Here is a 23,050-nt window from a genome sequence, read left to right on the forward strand (position 1 = left end):
AGCGGGATTCGCACCTCGGTCCTTCAAGCGCAAGGCTGCACTTCCAACCTCTACACTACCTGCTTCCCCATTTACGTGTTGTACTTTAACTCTCTTTCTTTTACTCCGTGCACAACTGTCCCTGAATCTGTCCATCTGCCATAGCGAGATCTGTTCACTGGGAAGCGATATTATGCTCACGATTCCTCACCACACAAAACAAACGGAAATGTATCGTCATTAGAAATGAAATGATCTCTGGCAGGATAACAGTGGTGTTATCAGTTCAATTCAAGTTGTTCTTTTACAGTGTTTTTCTCATCAGACTGACCACGGTGCTGTTTTCCGACTAAAACATGTCTCCTGTCACATGTTATAGTTACTTATTTATACAACAAATGTATTTTTGTTGCTTTCTGGTGAGTCTGGGGTTCGAGTCCCGCTTGGGGTGCCTTGCAGCGGACTGGCATCCCATCCTGGGTGTGTCCCCTCCCCTTCCTGCTCTATGCCCTGAGTTGCCGGGTAGGCTCCGGCTCCCCGCGACCCCATCTGGGACAAGCGGTTCAGCAAGTGTCTGTGTGTGTGTGTTAGAGTGCATGCTTTTTATTTATAAGCACAAAGAATAAGGTCTCACTTTTTGTATATATGTCACCATCTGATATTCTGGAATTCTATTCCAAATGTAAAGTCACAATGTGAATGAAGATCCCGTTTTTCAGAAAGGAATAAAATTATATTGCATATGGAGATTTTATCTGCTTTTCACAGGTTGCAGTTGCATTGCCATTCACCGCACGAGTGCTGAAGTGAACGAAAGAGTCCACATTGCTGGAATGTGAAGTGGACTGGAAAGCGAGTCACTGCTACACACACATAGTTTTGCTATTTATGAAACCAGATTTATATGTAATTGTTTGAGCCTCGGGGGTGCGGTGGCGCAGTGGGTTGGACCGCAGTCCTGCTCTTCAGTGGGTTTGGGGTTCGAGTCCTGCTTGGGGTGCCTTGCGGTGGACTGGCGTCCCGTCCTGGGTGTGTCCCCTTCCCCCTCGGGCCTTCCGCCCTGTGTTGCCGGGTAGGCTCCGGTTCCCCGTGACCCCGTAAGGGACAAGCGGTTCTGAAAATGTGTGTGTGTGTTTCAGCCTCTGGGTCAAAACCCATCGTCTTCTTGCCATCTCCGTGTTCCAGAACAGTCATTAAGTTTCTGTTTCAATAACTCACTTTGAAAAATAATAATAATCTATTATTATTAGTAGTAGTAGTAGTATTGTGTTGATGGGGGGTGTGGTGGCGCAGTGGCTTTGGCCTGTGCCTTCTCTATGGTGGGTCTGGGGTTCGAGTCCTGCTTAGGGGGCCTTGCAATGGACTGGCATCCCATCCTGGGTGTGTCCGCTGCCCCTCCAGCCTTGTGCCCTGTGTTGCGGGTTAGGCTCCTGTTTGCCGTGACCCTGCTTGGGACAAGCGGTTTCAGTCAATGTGTGTGTGTGTGTTGATGAGGAGTGATGGGGCAACTGTAACGGGTTGAATTTAAGGGTTGAAACCCTTGAGAGTTTCACACACAAATGAAAGAAATATAGATGCAGACACAACTTCGTTATAATGGAAATCCTCTATCGTGGCGGAAAACAGAGACAGAACAGAGAGGAGCGGCCTGTAGGAGAACGGTAAGGAGGCCAGGAACTGTCATTTTACCCCACGCCCATGAAAATATGCACATGTAACATTCCCAGAAAGCAAGCTCCTCCCCGTGGGTGTGGTGTGAAGCTTTTAAGTTCTGCACAAGGAATGTTTTTGTGCTTCGCATTTCTGTGCAACTGCCTGCACGTAGACAGGGAGGGAGGGAGCGAGGGAGCGAGCGAGCGAGAGAAGGAGGAGGGAATAAGGAGGGAGCGCAACACGGCTCTGCAGAAAACAAGTTGGCACACAACGTTTTTTTTTTCTGGGGCTCCTGAAGAAAAGTTCTAAAGTCAAATTGTAAACAGAAAAAAAAAAAAAGTCAAGGTCTTACAGTCTCCTTCACGATACTTCAAGATGGGAGAAGATGCAGTCCAGGCCGAGAGAAGCGGCAGAGTAAGTGGCCACGAAGAGCAGGAGCTGGTGGTGCCCAGCCCGAGCCGTTCCTCACACAGCCACCACTCGCTCCACTGGACCGAACGGATCCCAGCAGGGCAGGCGATGGCTGAGATGAAGGAGAGCAGCACAGGCGAGCAAGTTAATGCCATCACGGTTCTGACCCTACTGGATAAGCTGGTCAACATGCTGGACACAGTCCAAGAAAGTCAGCACAAAATGGAGCAGAAACAGCTGGAAATGGAGAGTGCAGTATGTGGAATCCAGAGCGACATGGCCAAACTGTCCAAGAGCCACACGTCCACGACAAACACGGTCAGCAAGCTGCTGGAAAAGTCGCAGAAGATCAGCATCCACATGAAGGAGGTCAAGAACAAGATGGATCAGCAGGCCATGCAGGTGAAGAAGCTAGAGGCCAACCATGGTCATCTTGTCAAGAGAAACAACTTCAAGGTGCTCATCTTTCAGGTAAGAGCTCGGCAAGAGGGGAGTGCTGTGTTCTGATTTGCGAAAGGAAAAAGTGAAGAAGCATTTTCACTACTGTGAGCTCTGCATCATACGTTTTTCAACTTTTCCTTTCTTACTCTGTGTTTTATTTGGGCAACGTTGAGGTGTAGCATTGCTGCAGACCTTCACCATGTATTGCTGTTGTGGTAAGTGGTGACTTACTGAAACATGAGCAAACATGGGTGTGGCCCTCACTGCTGAACTTTATTGTGAGGGTTACTTTCCAGTGGGGATTCGGAGGGGGGAGGGTTGGTGTTTTCAGCTGAAAAATGCATGAGGCTAATTTTCCATGTCATCCCCAAGAGGCCATGAGACTGGAATTAGTGACTCTGAGTAAAGGTGAGAGAACACTCCGAACTGGCACTTACATCCTTTCTGGATCAGAGGGAAATCTTTAGCTGCCCACTGTAGTCCGTATTTTTTATTGTGAATATATGGAATCCTCTTACACATCTATTTCCATATTTATGTGCGTAAATGTTTTCACTGTGCACAATGAGCCCAGTTTAGCTTTATTCCACAGCCCCACAGAATCTACTTTTGTAACCACTACTAAGTAAAAAAAAAAAAAAAACCCATCTGCGTTGCTTGTTGTAAAAGTGACGTATTCTATACAAAGACTGGATTTCAGCCCTCCAGAGTGTTTAGCTAAAAACTTTTCCTGCATCAGCCGACGTTGCAGGATGTTCACAAGTTAAAGTCAGCAATGTGGAACGGTTTTCCAGAGTATATTTAAGTTTTTTTTGATCGTGCCTGCCGAGCCACTTCGCTCCCCCTCAGAAAGGTGCCGAGGTGCTGCCGCCAAGCGATCTGAAGATTTCTGCTCTGAATCCTGGCAACCAATGTAGTATCTTTGAACAAGGTACATAGCTGAGTTTGTCATAGTAAGAATGTTCTGGTGTGTAAATGAATAAATCAGTGCACATCACTGAACGCTTTACACTCATTTACCCATTTATACAGCAGAGCAATGTAACACACTCACTTGCATTTAGGCTACACGTTACACTATGGGTAATTTAGATACTCCAGTGCTCCTCAAGTGCATGTTTCTGGAGTGTGGGAGGAAACCCACATGAATACAGAAGAAGAGGGAAACTCTGTACAGAACGAGTGGAATTTAAACCCACGTCGAAGTGCCCACCCAGGTGCTCTGAGACGCCCGCACTACCTGTATGCCACTCTGCTGCCCATGTAAGCTACATATCCAACATTTTAGTTTGCCTTTGCAAAGGTTTTAGCTAAAGATTATAGACTCCTAACCTTACGATGACAACTGGGACTGAAGTCTGTTCCTTATCCAATTTGTTTTATTTTTTTTTAACTTCCTCTCAACTCTCAAAATTGAAATTCACATACAATGGTTCTGATGCTTATGGTAAGTGTATTAATCAGACAATGTAATGTACCGCAACATATCTGTGCAATTAAACAAGATGTGGAAAATGTAAAAAAAATCCCAAAATTCAGCTGCAATTCCTTTTACATTCTTCGCAGGACTTGTTTAGCGCAGTTCTGTCAGAAATGTAACGAGTTTTTCAAATTTCCCTCTACCCACCGCGACACGTTTGAACGGGCTTTACCTTGAATTGCTGTGTTAAGGATCCTGGTGCATAAAATGTACAGATTTCTTGAGCTCAAGGTCTGAAAAATTATTTTTTGAGATCCTGCTCTGCACACATCTGTTGTTCTGAGCTGCTCTTTGTTTACTTGTGGTCTGTTTGACAGCTTGACCTTCCTGCCTGACCTCTGACATCAATGAGACCTTTTTGCCCACAGGATGCTACTTTCTCGTCTGTCCCACCGTTCTCTGCACCACATGCAGTACAGTGGCTGTTTCCAACCTGTCAGAATCAATGCATTGGCCCCAACAATCACGCCTGGTTAAAATCACTTAGGTCACAACCACATGACCCAGTGTAGGGGAACACACACGTGTGAAACTGGCAAGCGTACCTGCTAAAAAATTCTGATATTTTGAAGAATCTTTTTCGGATCAGTTTGGAGTCACTTGAATTGACTATGTACAGTATCATGTATAATTGATATCTATCATATTCCATCCTGCGAATCATGTCTGTCTATGTCTGTCCATCTGCTCTCATTTGTACACTTGGAGACAGAATTGATAACATTGCTGGGAAAAATCAAATGATGAGTTTCCCCCTTCAATGCTTAGCGTAAAACCTTAGCTCTAATTCAGCCTGGCTTCCTTCCTCTCCACCTTCCCAGTGCCATTGTTTCTAGGAGGGAAGGGGAAATGCCTTTATGTTACTGTGTGTTCTGGTGAAGGGGGGCGTGGGGGCGTAGCTGGGTCCTGCTCTTTGGTGAGTCTGGGGTTCGAGTCCCGCTTGGGGTGCCTTGTGATGGACTGGCGTCCCGTCCACGGTGTGTCCCCTTCCCATCTAGGCTTACGCCCTGTGTTACCCGGTTGGGCTCCGGCTCGCTGCGACCCCACTCGGGACAAGCGGTTTCAGTCAGTGTGTGTGTGTGTTCTGGTGCTCAGGCCTTCATTTCAACAATAAATGTTTTGAATGGATTAGCTCTCTCAAAGCCACCCTCTTCTCACATCTAAGGATTTTGTGCTGTGACAAGCCCCATCATTATTATTATTATTATTATAGTTCCACCGGAGTGTTGACCATTCAAGCCTGGAGATGTTTTGTCTCCTTAGTATCCTTCTGTATTCACTGTATCTGTGAATGATATGATATGAGCTGTCAATACCATTAAAAGTGTACAAATTTGCGAAAACCCTTAAACATTGACTGTATATGTGAATCCCTGCCATTTATTGCTATGTCACTTTTATTATATTTCCATTTCATCACAAACAAATAATACATATTTTGATCAGCAAATTTTTTATTTCAATTTTTTAAGTATACTTTCATTATTTCCAAAATCTATGCCCTCTTGGAATGGGGAATTAAATTCACACACACACACACACACACTTTCTGAACCACTTGTCCCATACGGGGTCACGGGGAGCCGGCGCCTAACCCGGAAACACAGAGCTCAGGGCTGGAGTGGGAGGGGACACACCCAGGACGGGACGCCAGTCCGTCGCAAGGCACCCCAAGCGGGACTCGAACCCCAGACCCACCGGAGAGCAGGACCCGGTTCGACCCACTGCGCCACCGTGCCCCCCATGCATTAAATTCGGTGGAAATGATGTTTTTTTTTTTTTTTAGCAGAATGCCTGTTGTCATATACTGACTACTCTTATTGGTTTACTGTAAATATTGACAAATATTGGTGTTTAACCTAATACAATCACATAGCTTTCTTTGGGGAAAAAAAATCATAAATAAAATTGTTGCCTTACTTAAGTAATGTGTATTTTTATTTCAGGAAGAGAAAGAAATTCCTTCCAGTGCATTTACAAAGGATCCTGTGCCGTACCCCCATGAGGCAGAGGAAGGGACATCCACGGTGGATGTGAACTGCTCACAGGACGAAGGTCTTCAGACCATTAATCTGTCTTCTGATGAGGATCTGGGGCCGAATGAGGATTATGACGAGTCCGGCAAGCAGCAGGAGAATGAGGGCTTCGAGAAGTCCCGCACCGAGAAAATAAAATATTCCAGTCTTAAGAAAGTGGATAGCCTAAAGAAGGCCTTCTCACGTCAGAACATAGAAAAGAAGATCAACAAGATCAGCACAAAGATAGTCTCCCCCGAAAAACGGGAGAAACTGAAGAAGAGCTTCGTGCACAACTATCCGAAAAATTCCAGTGACAAGAGTTCCTCTTTCAAGTCGTCTTCTGCTGCATCGAGCGTCAAGAAGGAGCAGGACGGGAAGGGTTCCCCAGAGCCTGAAGGCTCACTTAAAGAAATGGCCTCCATCAGCCTTGCTCCCATTAGTAGCCCAGATGAAGATCTTCCCTTTAATGAGGTACACTCTAACTTGGCTCCAGCAGTGGAAGAAGCGAAGGGCAGGAGTGGCTCCTTAGGGAAGGAGGAAGAGGACATCGAAGAGGGTGAGCTGTCTATTGCAGAAGATGAGAATCCTGGTTACACCAAGTCTGCCCCTTTGCCTCAGGAAGACCGCCTTCCAACCTTGCCTTCAACCCTGCAGCAGCAGAACCAGAAAGAGGAACCGGAAGATGACGACAATGAATTTCTCAACCTGAAGAAAATGGAAGCAGAGGATGAACCTGAAGTGCTATTTGTTGAGTGATGTTAGGTAATTTGATGCAAAAAGTTCCCATTCATCCCTTATAAGCCCTTGTCCCTCCCTTCTCCAGCCAGCTGCTTCCTAGGAAACAGTCTGGGTATCTTCATGACACTTGCAAGTCACCATTATTCTTCACTAACGATACAACCTTATTCTACAAACACACATGCTATATAGTACCACTTCCTCCTATGATTCACCTAAACAGCAAAAGATTAATTCTCTCACTTGACCTGTCATTCTGTGAGCTTCTTGAATTGTTTTGATTGTATAGGTTATTGACTCCAATTCCGTACCATACTGTATCCTCAAATCACAAATCCCAAATATCAGAGCTGCTTCACACACCTTTAAATCTAGGCTTCAGACCCACATGTTGAAAATTGCTTTTACACATTTGCTTGTTTTATATCCCTTTACATCCATGCATTGGATAAGTAATTATGATAAACAATGGCCTCTGTTTATTTACTATACTGGCACGGTGGTGCAACGAGTAGCGCTGCTGTCTCCTGGTGACTGGGTGGTGTTGAGATATGGGTTCAATCCCTCTTTATTCTGTGTGGGGTTTGCATGTTCTGTCCATGTCTACATGAGCTTCTTCCGGGTGCTCTGGTTTCCTTCCACAGTCCAAAAACATGCAATTCAAGTGAATTGGTGATGATAGATCGCCCTTTGTGTGTGTGTGTGTGTGGGGCTACCTTGTGAGGGACTGGTGTCCTGTCCAGGGTGTACCCCTCTCAGTCTTGTGCCCAGTGCTTCCAAGATAGGCCCTGGATCATGGAGACCCTGCTCAGTACAAGCAGCTATTGCAAGTGGATGGATGGATAGATAGATGGCATTCATTGGAAATGGCTTTACAGATGAAATGTATGCTGCATATGGTTCTACTTCGCAAAGATACTTTCAAATGTACTATATAAAATGTTAATATTCATTTTATAATGCTACCCACACACACATACACACACTGGCTGAAGCCGCTTGGCACAAGCGAGGCCGTGGCAAGCCGGAGCCTAGCCTGGTAACACAGGGCCCAAGGGACACACCCAGGATGGGACGCCAGTCCGTCACAAGGCATCCCAAGCGGAACTCGAACCCCAGACTCGCCAGAGAGCAGGACTTGGCCAAGCCTGCTGCACCACCGCACCCCCTATACTACTACCTTACTAGGCAATTTTTGTCATTATTGTAATCGCTCTTAATACAAACAATGCCTTTGATAATCATGCAACAGTGATAATCTTTGAGCTATTCTTAAAATAGTACAGGAAAACATTATAACGTGTTTCAGAAAATTCTCAGTTGTATCATTTGCATTTAGATGACACTTCTAATCAAAGCAGTTTACAACTATTTACCCATTTATACAGCTGGATAATTTTACTGGAGCAGTTTAGGGAAAGTACCTTCCTCAAGGGTACTACAGCTAAGGGTGGGATTAAAACCTGCAACCTTTGAGTCCAAGGGGAACAGCTTTATCCACTACACTACCAGTGCCCCCCCCCCCCCGCAGCTTTTAAATTAGGTAAGCCTTCTTTTCTTTGTTCTGTCAGTTTTCACACGCGTTCCGGGTGAACGGAGGAATATGAAATTGCCCATAATGAGTGTGCGAGTCAACGTGTGAATGGGCATGTTGCAGCAATACACTGCTGTACAGATGGAAGAATGACTGTAAGGAGTTTTGTGATGTCTATCTAACCCTAAGTGACCCAGGACAAAGTGGTTAGCTAAATACTGGTTAGTAGCACCACAGGAGAAGCCATGTGTGGTCAGGAAGGAAACTCCTGAACTCTCTTCAATGCCTTCAAGGCCCTTACCTTGACGTGAAAAGTCTTCTCCGAGGATTGCCTTGTGACAGCTAACAGCTCATTATTTGAATTTTTGGGCAGAAATGACTTTTGGTCAAAATTCTCGTAAAAGTGGCCTTTGTTAAACTCTGACAAACACTGTGGAACCAGAGCTCTGGTTCAAGCGAGTTCCTTACTGTCAAGAGCGGGTCGAATGTTTTAGATCTTGCTAAGATCTGTGATGATCACCAGCTTTCTAGGATTCTAATAGACTGAAATGACCAGTTTTAACAAGTGGGTCCTCGAGATATCCTTTGCCCTGAATTTCGCTGTGACAATGGTGGGCCATTAAGATGGAACTTGCTGCATATTTTTATCTTTTTTTCCCACAATACAAAGGGTCAAATATATACTTTACCTAGAAGGACTTCTTATTTTACACTCACTGACTATGCATTTGTTCAGCAGCAAGAGAGAAAGTTTGAAGCTTCTTCTGAGAACAAAGAGAAATGCAAGAAAGTGACTAGAAATGCATAATATTTTACAGGAAAATAACTTTGTCAGAAGGTGATGCTACATGTTTAAATTGTATTTTACATCTTTTCAAATAATGACCACACAAGCCACTGTGGGTAACAAATGTTTGTTGGCGCTATTTGTCATAAAACTGTTAGTAGTGGAAAAAAATAACCACCTTGACTAGAGCACTTCTAACCACCGGCAACAAATTTTTTTTTTTTTTTCTTTTTTGTAAACTCCTATATCCTGAAACACACTGCATTATTCAAAATAAAACATGTCCAAAATAAGTACAGTCTACTGTATTCTACTTTCATATCCCATGGAGGTTTGACTGTAGTGCCACCTCATGCTATGAGACATCAAGACTAACCCCAGTCCTTGGTCATTTTAATGGAATCTCATTAAATCAATGTACTAACAGTAGAAATAAAAAGCAGCATCTCTTATCAATTTTCAGTATGGAAAATAAATTAATAGATCATTAATGCGCAGCCTGCAGAACAGTTATGCAACTTTCCATGACACCTTAAATAGCGCCGACAGCATGTGACAATAACGCAAATTGCACCCAGCTGCAATAAATATCATTAAAATTGCTATACGATTTCACTGTAATCTTGTTTGAGATGTCACATTGTGTCAGCAACTGGTACACGCTCACACACCATTCATTTACTTCTCAGCACTCGTGCACTTTCCAGACCTAGAAATAGCAAAACAGAACAAAAATAAAGATAAAAAAATTCTGGCATAGCATTGCACACAAAGTATTTGGCTGAGGACATATTTTTTCCACAGATTTTCATGTCTTTCATCTGTTAGACCACATGTTCACATCTTACATTAAATTTTCCAATGCAACTTCAAAAAAAAAAAAATTCACCCAGCACAGTCGTAAACTGGGCATGACAGAGGCAGCTGGGGGTGGCCCAGTCACCATACACATTGGAATGAGCAACTGAAGCTGCCCCGAGAGGAGAACGGAAACTGGTAGCGGTCCAGAACAAGACAGGAGTTGATCTGATACAACAAAATGTCCTTCAGAGGAGTTGGCCCGGAGGCAGAGCAGGGGAAACAGACCACCAGCAGAACTGATCGCTGCCAGCAGGCCAATGAGCCGATGGGAAAATGGAATGGGGTTGGGAGGGAGTTGGACAGCAAGGTAACTGGTATTGGCCCAGAACAAGAGTGGGGCAGCCTGATGCACCTGCACAGGCAGAATCGCTCCCAAGGCAGAATGGAAGGACAGAGAGGAAACAGACACATGAAAAATGTCTTTTTCTAATTACTTTGAGTGCAGATGCTTGGCCTCCCTCACCTTCCTGCAGCTTCTCTTTTTCCATCGGTTAAGCACCTTAACATCTTTGACTTCCTTCTACCCCATTGTTATATGGAGTCTCCTTGACGTCACGTTTCCCGAGCAGCGCCTAGAGACCCTGTAGGAACCCCATTTGTGGACCCCAGGTATTCTTTCCAATGTTGCACTAATTTAATGCCAAATATATTACCATGCCTCAAAAAATACTGTAGTCTAAAATAATTCTACCAGGCAGATAGAAACAGCAAAGTACACTCCTAAACCCAGTGCAAACAGCAGGCTAACAATTGTATCATAAGGTGACATTTGAGCAAGGACCACTGTGAAAACATCATCTTTCTATTTCACAGCCCTACTGATGACTGCTGTTGAGCCGTCCACCAATGAAGTACATTTGGACAAATGAAGATGCAGTTAAAATTGCTAAAAAAAAAAAAAAAAACTACCTTGCAGTACAGAAGATGTGTTTGATAGTTTTATATAATTTTAATTGCCACTCCAATGGTTTTCCCAAGTCCAGCAGTTGGAATTCTTATTTGTTAGTCCTGCACCACTATGTCGGGAAGAAAATTAACAATCTCTCCTAACTTTCTTAACCATTACAAGAATCCCAACTAATTTGAGTTGTTAAATGTTTTAAAGTGATAATCAGTTAAATGGAGTTTAATCATTTCAACTGTGAGATTTCTTTTACAACACAAAGTTAACAGATGAATGTTGGAAAAAAAAACAACGTGGTGCATGGAAAGCTTGGAGCTGGAGACCCCAGTGTAGGATGGGTGTCTCACCACAAACAGTTAGTGTGACAACTGCATCTGTGGCACAGTGTTTATAGAAAATATACAGTAATTCAACAAATGTTACATCACTATTCACACAGTATTCTCCAAACCTTTACACTAGTTGCAAAGGATAATCATAACTGAATACTGTGAAACAAACTCCTTTTGCTTCCATTAATATCAAAATTTATTTAACACTGCTCAGTGAATAATATTTTATACACAGTATATATATTCATTTATGTACAAATGGTGTCAGTTTTACAGTGCATCAATCCTTAAGTACTTAAGGATATAGCTCAGATTTTAAAATATTTAGGATATAAAATCTTTAAAGTAATGCAATTAATGAAATGTAACAGTGCAACAGTTTTCAATCATATGAAATGTTCTCAAATTCAAATACAAAAATATTGTACCTAAAAACACAGTTGGAGTAAATTTTCCTTTTTTTTTTTTTTTTTAACGTCTCATGTACCCAGAACAACCTATAACATCCTCCTCTACTTCGCTGTAAAGGTCTTCACACGAGTCACTAATTGTTGCCATGGGGAGAACAGAATATTCTCTAGGGGAACACAGCAAGACCAAAGTGTCCTCATTTTCCTGTGTCTCGTTTTCCTCTTCTTTGTACTTTCCCAGAGTCACAGAAAAGAGGTTCACATCAGAACAGAGTTTCATTTCCTGCACTTCTGAACCGTTCTGATCTTTTGGTTCTAGCTCTGGTCTTCCGAGGCCCAAAAATGATGATAATTTGCAGTCTTGCTCCCTTGCATTTTCGACTTGTGAAAGTTGAAGGGGAACATCTATGAGAATTTGCCCATTTTCTCCAACTGACCCAGAAATGAAGCAATCATCATCAAGAGGCACACAAAGAGACTGACTGTCCGAGAAAAGTACTTGGTTCGAAGCCACGGGCGCAGGACAGAAGAGGAAATGTTCACTTCCCTTTGGGGAACAGTGTGGGGTCATTAAATCAATGATGGAGGGGTCACTCTGGCTTCCAGAGTGATGGGGCTGCTTTGGACGTTGTTCATAGCTTCCCACTGCCCTGTACACTTTACCCTCCACGTTCTGCTCGTTTTCCTCTTCACTGTCACTCCCACCAGCCAGTTGGTGCCTTCTGGGGAGCTCTGCCTCACCTAACACCACCCAGGTACAAGCAGGCTTGTCATAATCTAAGGGAAGTGGAAGCATACTGGAAGATTTCACCGTAAGCTGCAGGGAAGAAAATGCAAGTAGTCAAATCTACAGGTTTAAATTACAATTAAAATGCTTTTTCAAAGTAATGTATAGTATTGTATAGTGGCTTGACAGAAAATGATACATGACTGGTATTATGCATTGAATATAATGAGACAGTCAGTATAACCTGCAGCAGCTGAATATTTTGCTCAGATCACATCTGCATCAGTTAAACACATCTTGCAGGTGTCTTCTGCTACATGTTACATATCTGTATACTCTCACACTCTCATATCTCTACACTCACGCTCTAGGTGTACAGGCAATTTATGCTGACAGATGTACTGAGCACCGATACATCCGCTAAATTACTTGAAGTTGTGAAATTCCTTACCAGTATATCCGGAAGATTGGTTCTCAGGCTGAACCTTCTACAGTAAACCAAGGTAAACAGCAGAACACAAAACATCGCCACAAGGGAAGGGATAACCAAAATCTCTGCATTAGAAACAAGAGACAAAGGAAAGGTTTGTAGAGAACAGCTCCACTAGTGGCTGCAGCTGCTGCCTTTGGACTCCAAGGCTGCAGGTTTGAATCCCACCTCTAGCTTGAACACACTTGAGCAAGGTACTTACTCTAAAGTGCTCCAGTAAAAAAAAAAAAAACTGGCCAGGTGTACTATACACTGGGAAATAGGTGGAGGAAACTTAATACTGGAAGTCACTTTGAAGAAAAGCGGTAGCTAAATGAATAAACGTAAAATGTAGAGTAGAAGGGGAAACTGCTAGCTGCAGAGGGTTACTGGGATTCTTAAATGCAACACAGAACTTGTTTTTACTTGTGTACATAAGTCTGACCAAAAATAATGAAGCATGGAAATTAGGGGTGCAGCAAAGCGTACCTGTTTTGTATGTAGAGCTGAGGTACGCACATTGACGGATGCTCCTTGCAGTTTTATCTTTTATACTGACTGTCACACAGTAGTTTCTGCCTGGGTCCAAGTTCTTCAATGTCACATCCTTTAAGCCTTCAGTATTCTTTGTCTAGAATGAGAGAATCAGACACAATTGCAAGAAATAAGCAAAGTCTAGTGAATATTTTAGAAAAATGTAAACACATGCAGGTAAAATGTATAACTGGATACAGAAAGAGGCAGCAAACCGAGTCAGCAAAAGTTTATTTTAGATGTAAAGTACAGATGTGGATATGAGAACTAACATTTAACTGCAGGGTGTCAAAATTAAACTATCACGACAATGTAAATAAGCAAAGAAAATAAATGAAAATGAAAACTTGCTTAATGAGCCGACAACTGCTTTTACTCAATGTAAATGGCACCCTGTTTAAATTTTAAAAAAAAAATCATTCTTAAAATTATCAGTGGATTTTTCTTTTAACTGTAAAGCCACCAAACCAACAAGCAATTTGTCTTTAGACATTTTTCAGAAATAAGGGCTGACAGCAGCAGCAGGCCCTTTACCTCAGGCTGGAATCACCTGCCCACCTAAGCAGGTACAGACATTTACCCAACAGTGGCAATTACAGATACTCCTTTAGCCTTTATAAGACACAAAACAACATGCAGCACCTTGACAGGAGTCCGTCTTGGTGAATCATTTAAAGAAATGGGTCCCTCAGATGCAAGGCTGCAGCTCTGATCACTATGGCACCTGCTGCCTCTGAGGCAAAGGTGATCATGGCTGATGGTATAATGCAACATATGCACAGCTCCTGCAACTCCCTCTTGTCTGGACTTCCTACCATCAAGCCTGTCCAGCAGCATCAGTTGTTTTTGACCTGCCGAAGCCTCCTCATCTCTCCATTAGCTTCCTGTCGTTGCCCCTACCAAGTTCAATACACTAATTAAAGCCAATAAGATGGTCAAAGGGTCAACACCCTGGTACCTACAGGGCCTGATCACTCCCTGCATCCCCAAAAGACTGCTCTGCAGTCTCATTCATAATGGGTCTAAAATGAAAAGCTTGTAGGCTCTCAGTCTTGGCTGATGTACTGAAATTAGACCCCTTTGTCTGTTAGAGCTGCTGTATCTATTCCAGCACACAGGAAATGTCTCTTTTGGACCCATTTCTCCCCTTGTCTACATAAACCTGCATTATACCATCAGCCATGATCACCTTTGCCTCAGAGGCAGCAGGTGCCATAGTGATCAGAGCTGCAGCCTTGCATCTGAGGGACCCAGGTTCTAATACCACCTCCTGCTGTAGTATTTTTGGTCAAGGTACTTACCCCAAATAAGCAAAAATTGTTTTGTGGAAGTGTTTGCTAAATGGAGAAAAAATGCACAAGGGCACTCCATAAGCACAGGCCTAAGGTTATCAGGGATTTGTAGAAGTTCTGCATGGAGAATGGTACAAAGTCCAACACAACATGTTCTCCAACCTCATTAGAACTTACAGGAAAGGGCTCTATGCAGTTATGTGCCAAAGGAGATGGTGCTGAGAACCCAAAACATTTCAAATGGTTTTGAAAGAAGTGCATCTCAATAAAAGCCTGAGATTTTCCTCATGTTTGGGTAGTGTGCGCCATTTGGTTTATACTGCTTTTTTGTGCATCTTTACCCTGAACTGCCTCAGTAAAAATACTCGGCTGTACACGGTTTGCTACGCAAAGCTGACATTATAAGTCACCTTCGGAGAAAGGGGTCAACCAAACAAAGGCTGGGAATTAAAACATTTAAAAAAATACAGGGGAGTAAAGCAAGCTGTTCAGAGAGGTACTTTAGAAAACCCCCTCTTGGAGTTCAAGGCCAACAGGATGCCCACCATTCATGAAATGCTTACAGTGTCACTGAATGGACCACCATAGGAAGGGTCTGAATACACAAACACTGATACTTGACTGATTACATTCTATAACTGGCAGAGAGAAGTATATCCCACATTTGACTTACCAGAGGACTATTGCTGCCATTTTCAATAGTCAGTTTGTATGTAAACTTATTGTAGATATGATTGAGATGGCCAGATGGAGACTCCAGTTTTACACAGAGGTTGTCTCTGCACTCAGACACAAAAACCAGAGGGGGATCTGGATGAGCTACAGAAAAGAAAAAAGGGCAACTTCAATGAACTGCATAATTAAGCAGGTACTAAAAGAAATATTGAGAAAGCTAAACAGTCTCATTCTCCACACATTTCAAGTTTCATTGTCTTCTGTGCAAGCATTATTATAAACATTTCCTTTCAAAGTCAGACATTTTCCATTTCTCCTTTCAAGGGAAACTTTTTTTTTTTTTTAACTATTTTCAGGTCCATCAGTTTCAACTCACTTATCGAAATGGGTACGACTGGATCGAGCATCACCAAGGAAGAGTTCTGATCCCCCAAGACAGCCCAGACTGAAACAGCATAGGACTCCCAAACATCTGAAAAAGTCTTTGTCAAATTACACAACCTCGGGGTCTGCACACACTGGCATTCTGGCACCCTCAACCAGGTAGCATTTCTGCCAAAAGAGGAAGAACATCAACATCATTGTTCACTTCACTGAGAGCAAACATGTACTTGTAAGGTTTTCAATGTTTGTGAAAGACTACATTGACAGCAGCTTTTTGCAGCCAACTTTGACAGACATACTGCATTTTGACAGAACCTTTTAAAAGAAAACCTCTCCAAACATTTCCATTTTGTACACTTTAAAATTTTATAGGGAAGGTACTACCACTAAGATTCTCACTTTTCCATGTCAGGCACATTAAGTCTGTATAACAGGAACAAAAATACTATTATAAATGTGGTCTTTCACATGTCCTCCCTACAAATTTACTGCCAGCTACCTTGAAGTGACTCACTGTGGGCTTTTGTGCAGCAACTGACAAGCCTGCAGACTGCTCGTATATTGACAGTTTCCAAAAGGATCATTTATCCCTTTCATGTCCTGCATGTGCAGCTAAAGTACTGAGCATTTCGGGGAAACCAATATATTATTTACAGTTAAATGTCCACAGAAAACAGTAGCTACAATTTTCATAGTCTGGTATTTTATTTATAGATACATTTACACAGGCCCACTGTAACTGTGTTTGTACGCGATTGCTCTGTGATGGACTGCTGTGCTGTCTGTCAACTGTGTATCCTTCTTGGCACCTTATGCTTTTAGAAGATACTCTGCAGCCCAGTGACCCTACACTGGAAAAGCATTTGTTGGCATGTGATGTATATTCACATAAATATGCGAATAAGCAATATATTTGTACATTTATAAAACGTGAAAATGTCCGCACATGAATTGTGTACAGAACAAAGCACTTTTGACGACAGATGCCCAAAATGCTCTAAACCTAATTCACTTAGAAGGCAGAATGCTACCCTCAGACCAGACGGAATTGTACCTACATCACAATATGAACCTTTACGCTGTAGCATAGGTTGCTAGGAGACATTGGCCCTGGTTCCCATGTTAATATGTGAATAAATCCAAAGGAGGAGATGGACACATTGACTGGAGCAGGCAGCTCACACAGACCTGTGGTGAGATGGAGAAACGTGCCATAATTACTACACAATTGGGTTTACATACAAGTAATACTTCCTTGAATTTACCACCTGTGAAATGGATCAAGTAAGATTGTATTTTCATAACTACAGTCCATCCACGATGAATCAACTGCAGAACAACAGACTTAAAGATCAAGGAAGAACAGCTGAATTTTTGTTTTTGGGGGAAAAAAAAATTAAAAATTTAAGAAAAAATAAGATACGCAAAAATAGGCACTAAAAAAAAATGTTATCTGAATACCTACACACACATTTGTGTGCACATATTTGCAAAATGCTCCTTCAGAAGAGCCACGTCTACAGACCTATATGACAGCTTGGATTATAACTGTATATAATATCAACAAATCAGAGGAAAGTTACCACACGATGCAGGTTTGGTGCCTCCTGCTCTCAAAGTTTGCAAAAACGACTTGTTTGCCCGTGTTTGTCAGTGCTCCCTATCCATTTTTTTCGTTTCTTTCTTTTATTTGACATGCATCGTTTGTTCAGGAACATAATCCACATATGTATATGTGCGTTTCACAGAATCAAACATTGTGTATACATACTCAGCTGTCAGGAATTAGCCCGGTTTAAATAGCGGCTGGTGATCCGTAGCGACAGCCTCTTGGTGCGAAGTCGAGGGAGTCTACCTGTGGCAGTCCACCGGCATCGCGTTCCGTGAGGGATCATGTGTCAAACATGTTGACCATCAAAGTCGTCTACGGCAATCGAGCTGTGCGACGTCGCCACCACCGGACACTGGACACTCTCGCTGCTACAGTAACCTGGTTTATCCTCACCTATCAAATCCCTCATCCTGCTTTAATTTCTCCATGGGACTCTGGAACTGCCAGTCTGCAGCGAGAAACACTGACTTCATATCAGCCTACACCTCCCATCTCTCACTGATCCCTCCTGGCCCTAATTGAAACCTAGATGACCCCAGACAACTCGGCTACACCCGCAGCATTCTCCACTAACTACTACTCCTCTCACACCCCTCATCCCTCCGGCAGAGGTGGAGGGATAGGCCTGCTCATCTCTCCCCAGTGGGAATATTCTGTTCTCCCTCTCCACCTGCATGATCTGTCCTCCTTTGAATGGCATGCTGTCTCTATCACTGCCCCAATCACTCTTGTTGCGGTTGTCCTTTATTGCTCTCCTGGCCCTCTTGGCTGCTTCTTGGATGACCTTGACATCTTGTTGAGCTCTCTGCAAGGGGACAACACTCCGCTGAATCTCCTGGGTGTCTTTTTCCTGCATATCTACAACATTCATGCAAGTAGCCTTCTGTTGCTCCTACAGTCCTTCGATTTCTCCCTGTCCCAATCCCCTGCTATTCACAAATCAGGTAATTGTCTTGATCTTGTATTTTTCTGTGGCTGTCCTGTCCTCTCTCTCACTCTGCTGCATGTCTCTGATCATATCTTTATTTCCTTTCAACCCTGCCTCACCACTAATGCCTCGCCTCTTTCTGCACCCGTTGTCACCTTTCACCGCAACTTAAAATCTCTTGCCTTCCTGCTTTGCCTCTGCTACTCTGGCCGCTCTCCCTTCTGCTGCACAATTCTCGGCTCTATCAACAGACGATGCCCCTCTGCCCCATCTTCCATCCTTGACTCTCTGTCCACTGTCTTCCAGACAGCACGCCCCAGTGCCACTCCATGGCTGACCGATACGTTACGTGCTAACAAGACAAAACTCCGGGCTGCAGAGCGAAGATGGCAAAAATCCAAGACTCGCTCAGACCCAGATGCCTACCAACTACTCTTAGCTCCTTTTCACTCTGCTGTCTCTTCAACTAAAACCTCCTTCTACCACAACAAAATACAGTCTGCATCTAGCAAGACCACACAGACTCGCTGCCACCTTCTCATCCTTTCTGTGTCCTCCACCACCTCCTCCTTCTTTCATTGCTGATTACTTTGCTTTGACTTTGTCTCTGAAAAACAATCACTGACAAGTTCTTAGCATCACCCTGCTCGGTTCGCACTGGACCTCATTGCAAAACTATGATCTTCAAATTCAAGCCACTCCCTGAATCTGAAACCTCAGACCTCCTGATATTGCACAGAGCCACCACCTGCTCGCTTGATCTGATCCCATCGTCACTCCTACAGAACATTTCCCCGCAACTCTCCACTTTCATCTCTAAAATCATCAACTCCTCGCTCTCCTCTGGCGGTTTCCCAGCTGCCTTCAAAGTTGCTCTCATTTCACCTCTGTTAAAGAAACCCTCTCTGGATCCCAATTTGGTCCAAAACTACAGACTGGTCTCCATCCTCTCCTTCCTGTCTAAAACTCTAGAGCGGGCGGCCTGTGATCAACTATTTGACTGCCTCACCGGGAACCATCTCCACAATGGATATCAGTCTGGTTTCAAAGTTGGTCACTCCACTGAGACGGCGCTTCTGGTGGTGTCTGATGCTTTCCAGTCTGCTAGAGCTGCCTCCCTCTCCTCGGTCTTCATTCTCTTTGATCTGTCTGCAGCATTCGACACCGTCAACCACAAGATTCTACTCTCCTCTCTTAGTCAGCTTGGGATCAAAGGAGCGGCACTAAGATGGTTTGAGTCCTAACTATCTGACAGATCTAAGTGGTCTGGCAGAGTTCCCTTTCTTCTCCTCTACCTCTCTCAACCAGTGTCCCGCAGGGCTCTGTACTGGGTCCTCTCTTCTCGATCTACACCTCCTCCCTCAGCCCAGTCATAGCTTCCCATGGATTCAAATACTACTTCTAAGCCGATGATACACAGCCCTTCCTCTCCTTTCCACCTGGAGCGTCAGACATTTCTGCACACATTGTTACTTGCCTGTTGGACATCTCTGCATGGATGCCTGATCACCACCTCCAACTCAACTTCGCCAAAACAGAGATTCTTCACCTCCCAGCTGGCCAACAATCTATCGATCAAACTGGACAACTCACTCACTTTGCCCACCTACTCGGCTAAGAGTCGGGGAGTGACGATTGACTCAAGTATGTCTTTCTCTCAGCACAGCAAAGCCACAACCCGATCCTACAGATATTCTGCATAATATTTGCAGGATCTGTCCTTATCTCACAACTGACTCTGTCCAACTACTTGTCCAGGCCATGGTGACATCCCGTCTGGACTACTGCAACTTTCCTGTGTGGCCTTCCTGCTACTGCCATCAAACCTCTGCAGCTGATACAGAACGCTGCTGCACGAGTTGTGTTTGATTTGCTAAAGCGTTCCCATGTATCTCCCCTACTCATTTCTCTGCACTGGCTTCCTATGGCTGCCTGAATCAAATTCAAGACCCTGGTTATTGTCTACAAATGCATCAATAGAGCTGCTCCCAGCAATTTACAAGACTTGATCAACTGCTACACCCCACCCAGACTCCTTTGTTCGTCTACTTCTGCTCGCTTGGTGGTCCCGCGCACAAAAAGTAAAGCATGGAGGTTTTCGGTTCTGGCTCCGTTATGGTGAAATGACCTCCCCCTCTCACTCAGAACTGCTGAAACTCTGTCTACATTAAAGAAGGGTCTGAAAATTCACCTTTTCCGGACTCACTTCACCAAAGATCTCTCAAGCTCATGTCTGGGTATAGTGTAAATGTTCATGCACTGTAACTTCATGATCATCCCCAGACAAGCCTTTAGACAGCCGCTACTCCGGCATTGTATGTGAATGTTTGTGTACCTTATTTTTAAAAAACAAATAAAAATTTGTAGGAAGGTTATCAGGATTCATCTAGCCCGCGTTTTCTGTGCGTACTTGAGCGATGAACATCGGTGCATCAAGTGGAAAGAAACAAAACTAGGTTTACTTAAGAATCACATGTCTGCAGCTCTCTTTCTCATAATGTAATGCATAAACTGTATTTGCTGAGATGTACATTGCTTTAGAGAAAAATGTCTGCTAAACGAAATGAAAAAAATGTACATACTCTCCGTGTGTTTCTGTATTACAGATACATCGGTGAAAGGAGGAAACATTAAGGAACAACTGATTTTCAGAGCAATGGACACAGAGACCCCCAGACCCCCACACAGGTGGCTTTTCCAAGGATTGAAACTGTATGACACAATGTATCAGAGGGAACCTCAGTGAAGTTTACAATGACTTTTTTTTTTTTTCTTTCCTTAAGTTTGACACCACTTGTTGTATAGCAGTGCTCATACACCGAGGATGACAAACACTGTCCTTTCTTTTTTAAAAAGAACTTCACATTCGCTGAACAAACAACAGACAGATGTACCTGAGGAGGCCAGGAGCAAAGAAGTGAACAACAGCAGCCATGACGGTGGAGTCATTCTGTCGACACTTTTCGACAGAGAGGCTGTCACGACCACATCCCTTCACTGGAACTGAGGAGAACAAGGAAGCTGGAGATGATGATGATGATGATGAGCAAATAAGTGGCAACAACTCCCGACGACCTGCTCAGGAGAAAGAACTGAACACAAGCACAACAAGGACATGGGATGTGGCATTATAAACTTGCACAAAACAGTGGCACACAAAGCAAAAAAAATATAATTTAACGAAAAATGTATTGTCACTAATTCAAGCAATCATTAAACACGTAGAAAAGCAGCTGCACACAACTTAGACGCAGGCCTCGCGCGGCTCCCCTCGCGAGCGGAAGCGGAGGCGCAGACGGTGCGCGAGACGACGCGCTCACGCAAAAAAACACGGAGTGACACAAACATGCAGCAATTTTTGACATCGGCGACGTTCAGCATCTTTTATTTAATGCACGAAAGTAGTTATGTACCGCGCGGCTTGTCACTGTCAGTCTTTTCTTTCTTTCTCAGAGAACTCGGAACTGCAGCGATGAACTTGAAAGCACGACGAGAACACAAAACATAGGAGCAGTACGATGACAAAACTCGGTGGTGTACGCCTTCCACCACCTTTTCACATGTCCAGTATGGCGATGAGCGAAGTCATTTCCGATGGCACACAAGTTCACTTCATGTGCAAGCAGTCCGGGACACCGCCTAACGCCGCTCATCTCAGTAAATGCTCCGAGAAGCAACAACAAAAAAACATTGTACTCCCGAGCCCCGAAACACAGCGATGTCCCTGAGCGCGGAAGTGGGCTAACGTGTCATTACTTCCGGTTCCTGTCCCCCAAAATCGGGTGGGTGGGGCTGATACACATAACGTCCAATAAATCACTTCAGAAAGAATGTAAATCGCATGAATTGCTTTTCTTTATGAACGATTTTGGCTTCACTTAGGTGCACAAGTGGAGCTACAACTGATTCGTTTCAATTCAATTCAATTCAATTCAATTCAATTCAGTTCAGTTCAGTTCAGTAACCTTCATCCTACATAGCCAAAAAGACAATTCATGAGACTGCAAAGCAGAAACAAGGTGAATACTATAAGCAATGCGACAGGGTTGAAGTATGAGCCCCAGTGAGGGATTCCTCATTACGTTACACCCTGAGAAAACAGGGATCACGTCAGCAGCGGTAACTCCGGAAAGTTCCGCTGCAACTTCTTACCTCATCGAGACACCTCAGGGAGAATGCGGACGACACCAAGGATGCGATCACGAGGCCAGCTTTGCCCTCAGCCTGCTACCGAGCCCCCCGTTCCAGCTGAGCGTGCGGTCGACACCGGACTGCTACAAAACACAGCTCCACCACACACTGTTCATGTGGCCCAACGCAGTATAGAGTAGTTAAAGTTCACCTGCGAAGGGCCTGCTGTTCACGAGCTCTGGCGGAGTGACAAAGTCGGTCACTCGGCTGAACCTGTGAAGGGTAATGGAAGCAAAAGCGGCACGTCTGGGGGAGAGAGGAAACTCCATTGTTGGACAGTAAACTTCATTGTGTCAACACTGTGAATTTGCGACACTGCACTGCATTGTGGGTAAAATGTGACATACTTCATGGCAGTTGTCTGGCACTCTGTTTACTGAATTTGACTACATGTCCACGTTTTCCGTGTTTTAATCCGACATTTTTCTCATACAAATCTCCTTTCCAGGAACACATTACCCTTACAAGGTGGAGGAAGTGTGTGTGTGTGTGGTTAACTGGTACACCATCTGTTATTCTTGACATCCTGTTTTGTACCACTGTGGACTGAATGTTTGCTGCCTGCACCTGCACAAGTGGCTCATAGTCCCAATAAACGTTGAAAGTGTCGAAGTGTATATATGGCATGGTGAAGGAGATGAACACATTTCCTTCCTAATACCGTGGTGGAAAACTACTTATTCTTTGAAA

General features: G+C 43.8%; 2 protein-coding genes across 3 annotated transcripts; one reads left to right on the forward strand and one right to left on the reverse strand.

Annotated features, from left to right (window-relative positions):
* The first annotated feature begins 1,783 nt into the window (after nucleotides 1–1,783).
* Nucleotides 1,784–7,335, forward strand: cavin2b (caveolae associated protein 2b). Its single transcript, XM_018732323.2, has 2 exons — nucleotides 1,784–2,514; nucleotides 5,911–7,335. The coding sequence occupies exons 1-2, from the start codon at nucleotides 2,008–2,010 to the stop codon at nucleotides 6,736–6,738; spliced, it is 1,335 nt and encodes a 444-aa protein (XP_018587839.1). The 5' UTR covers nucleotides 1,784–2,007; the 3' UTR covers nucleotides 6,739–7,335.
* Nucleotides 7,336–11,594: 4,259 nt separating this feature from the next.
* Nucleotides 11,595–21,896, reverse strand: crfb2 (cytokine receptor family member b2). 2 transcript variants are annotated; one of them, XM_018732289.1, is made up of 8 exons: nucleotides 21,583–21,896; nucleotides 21,064–21,172; nucleotides 16,688–16,817; nucleotides 15,622–15,797; nucleotides 15,244–15,389; nucleotides 13,234–13,375; nucleotides 12,727–12,830; nucleotides 11,595–12,365 (listed from the first exon to the last, which is right to left on the reverse strand). In XM_018732289.1, exons 2-8 carry the CDS (start codon nucleotides 21,116–21,118, stop codon nucleotides 11,610–11,612), a joined length of 1,509 nt encoding a protein of 502 aa, XP_018587805.1. In that variant the 5' UTR covers nucleotides 21,119–21,172; nucleotides 21,583–21,896; the 3' UTR covers nucleotides 11,595–11,609. The 2 variants fall into 2 exon arrangements, with proteins under 2 accessions (XP_018587805.1, XP_018587804.1); XM_018732288.2 differs by having other exon boundaries at nucleotides 21,064–21,261.
* Between the last annotated feature and the right edge of the window lie 1,154 nt (nucleotides 21,897–23,050).

The sequence above is a fragment of the Scleropages formosus genome, chromosome 1 (assembly GCF_900964775.1).
Source record: "Scleropages formosus chromosome 1, fSclFor1.1, whole genome shotgun sequence".
Lineage (NCBI taxonomy): Eukaryota > Metazoa > Chordata > Actinopteri > Osteoglossiformes > Osteoglossidae > Scleropages > Scleropages formosus.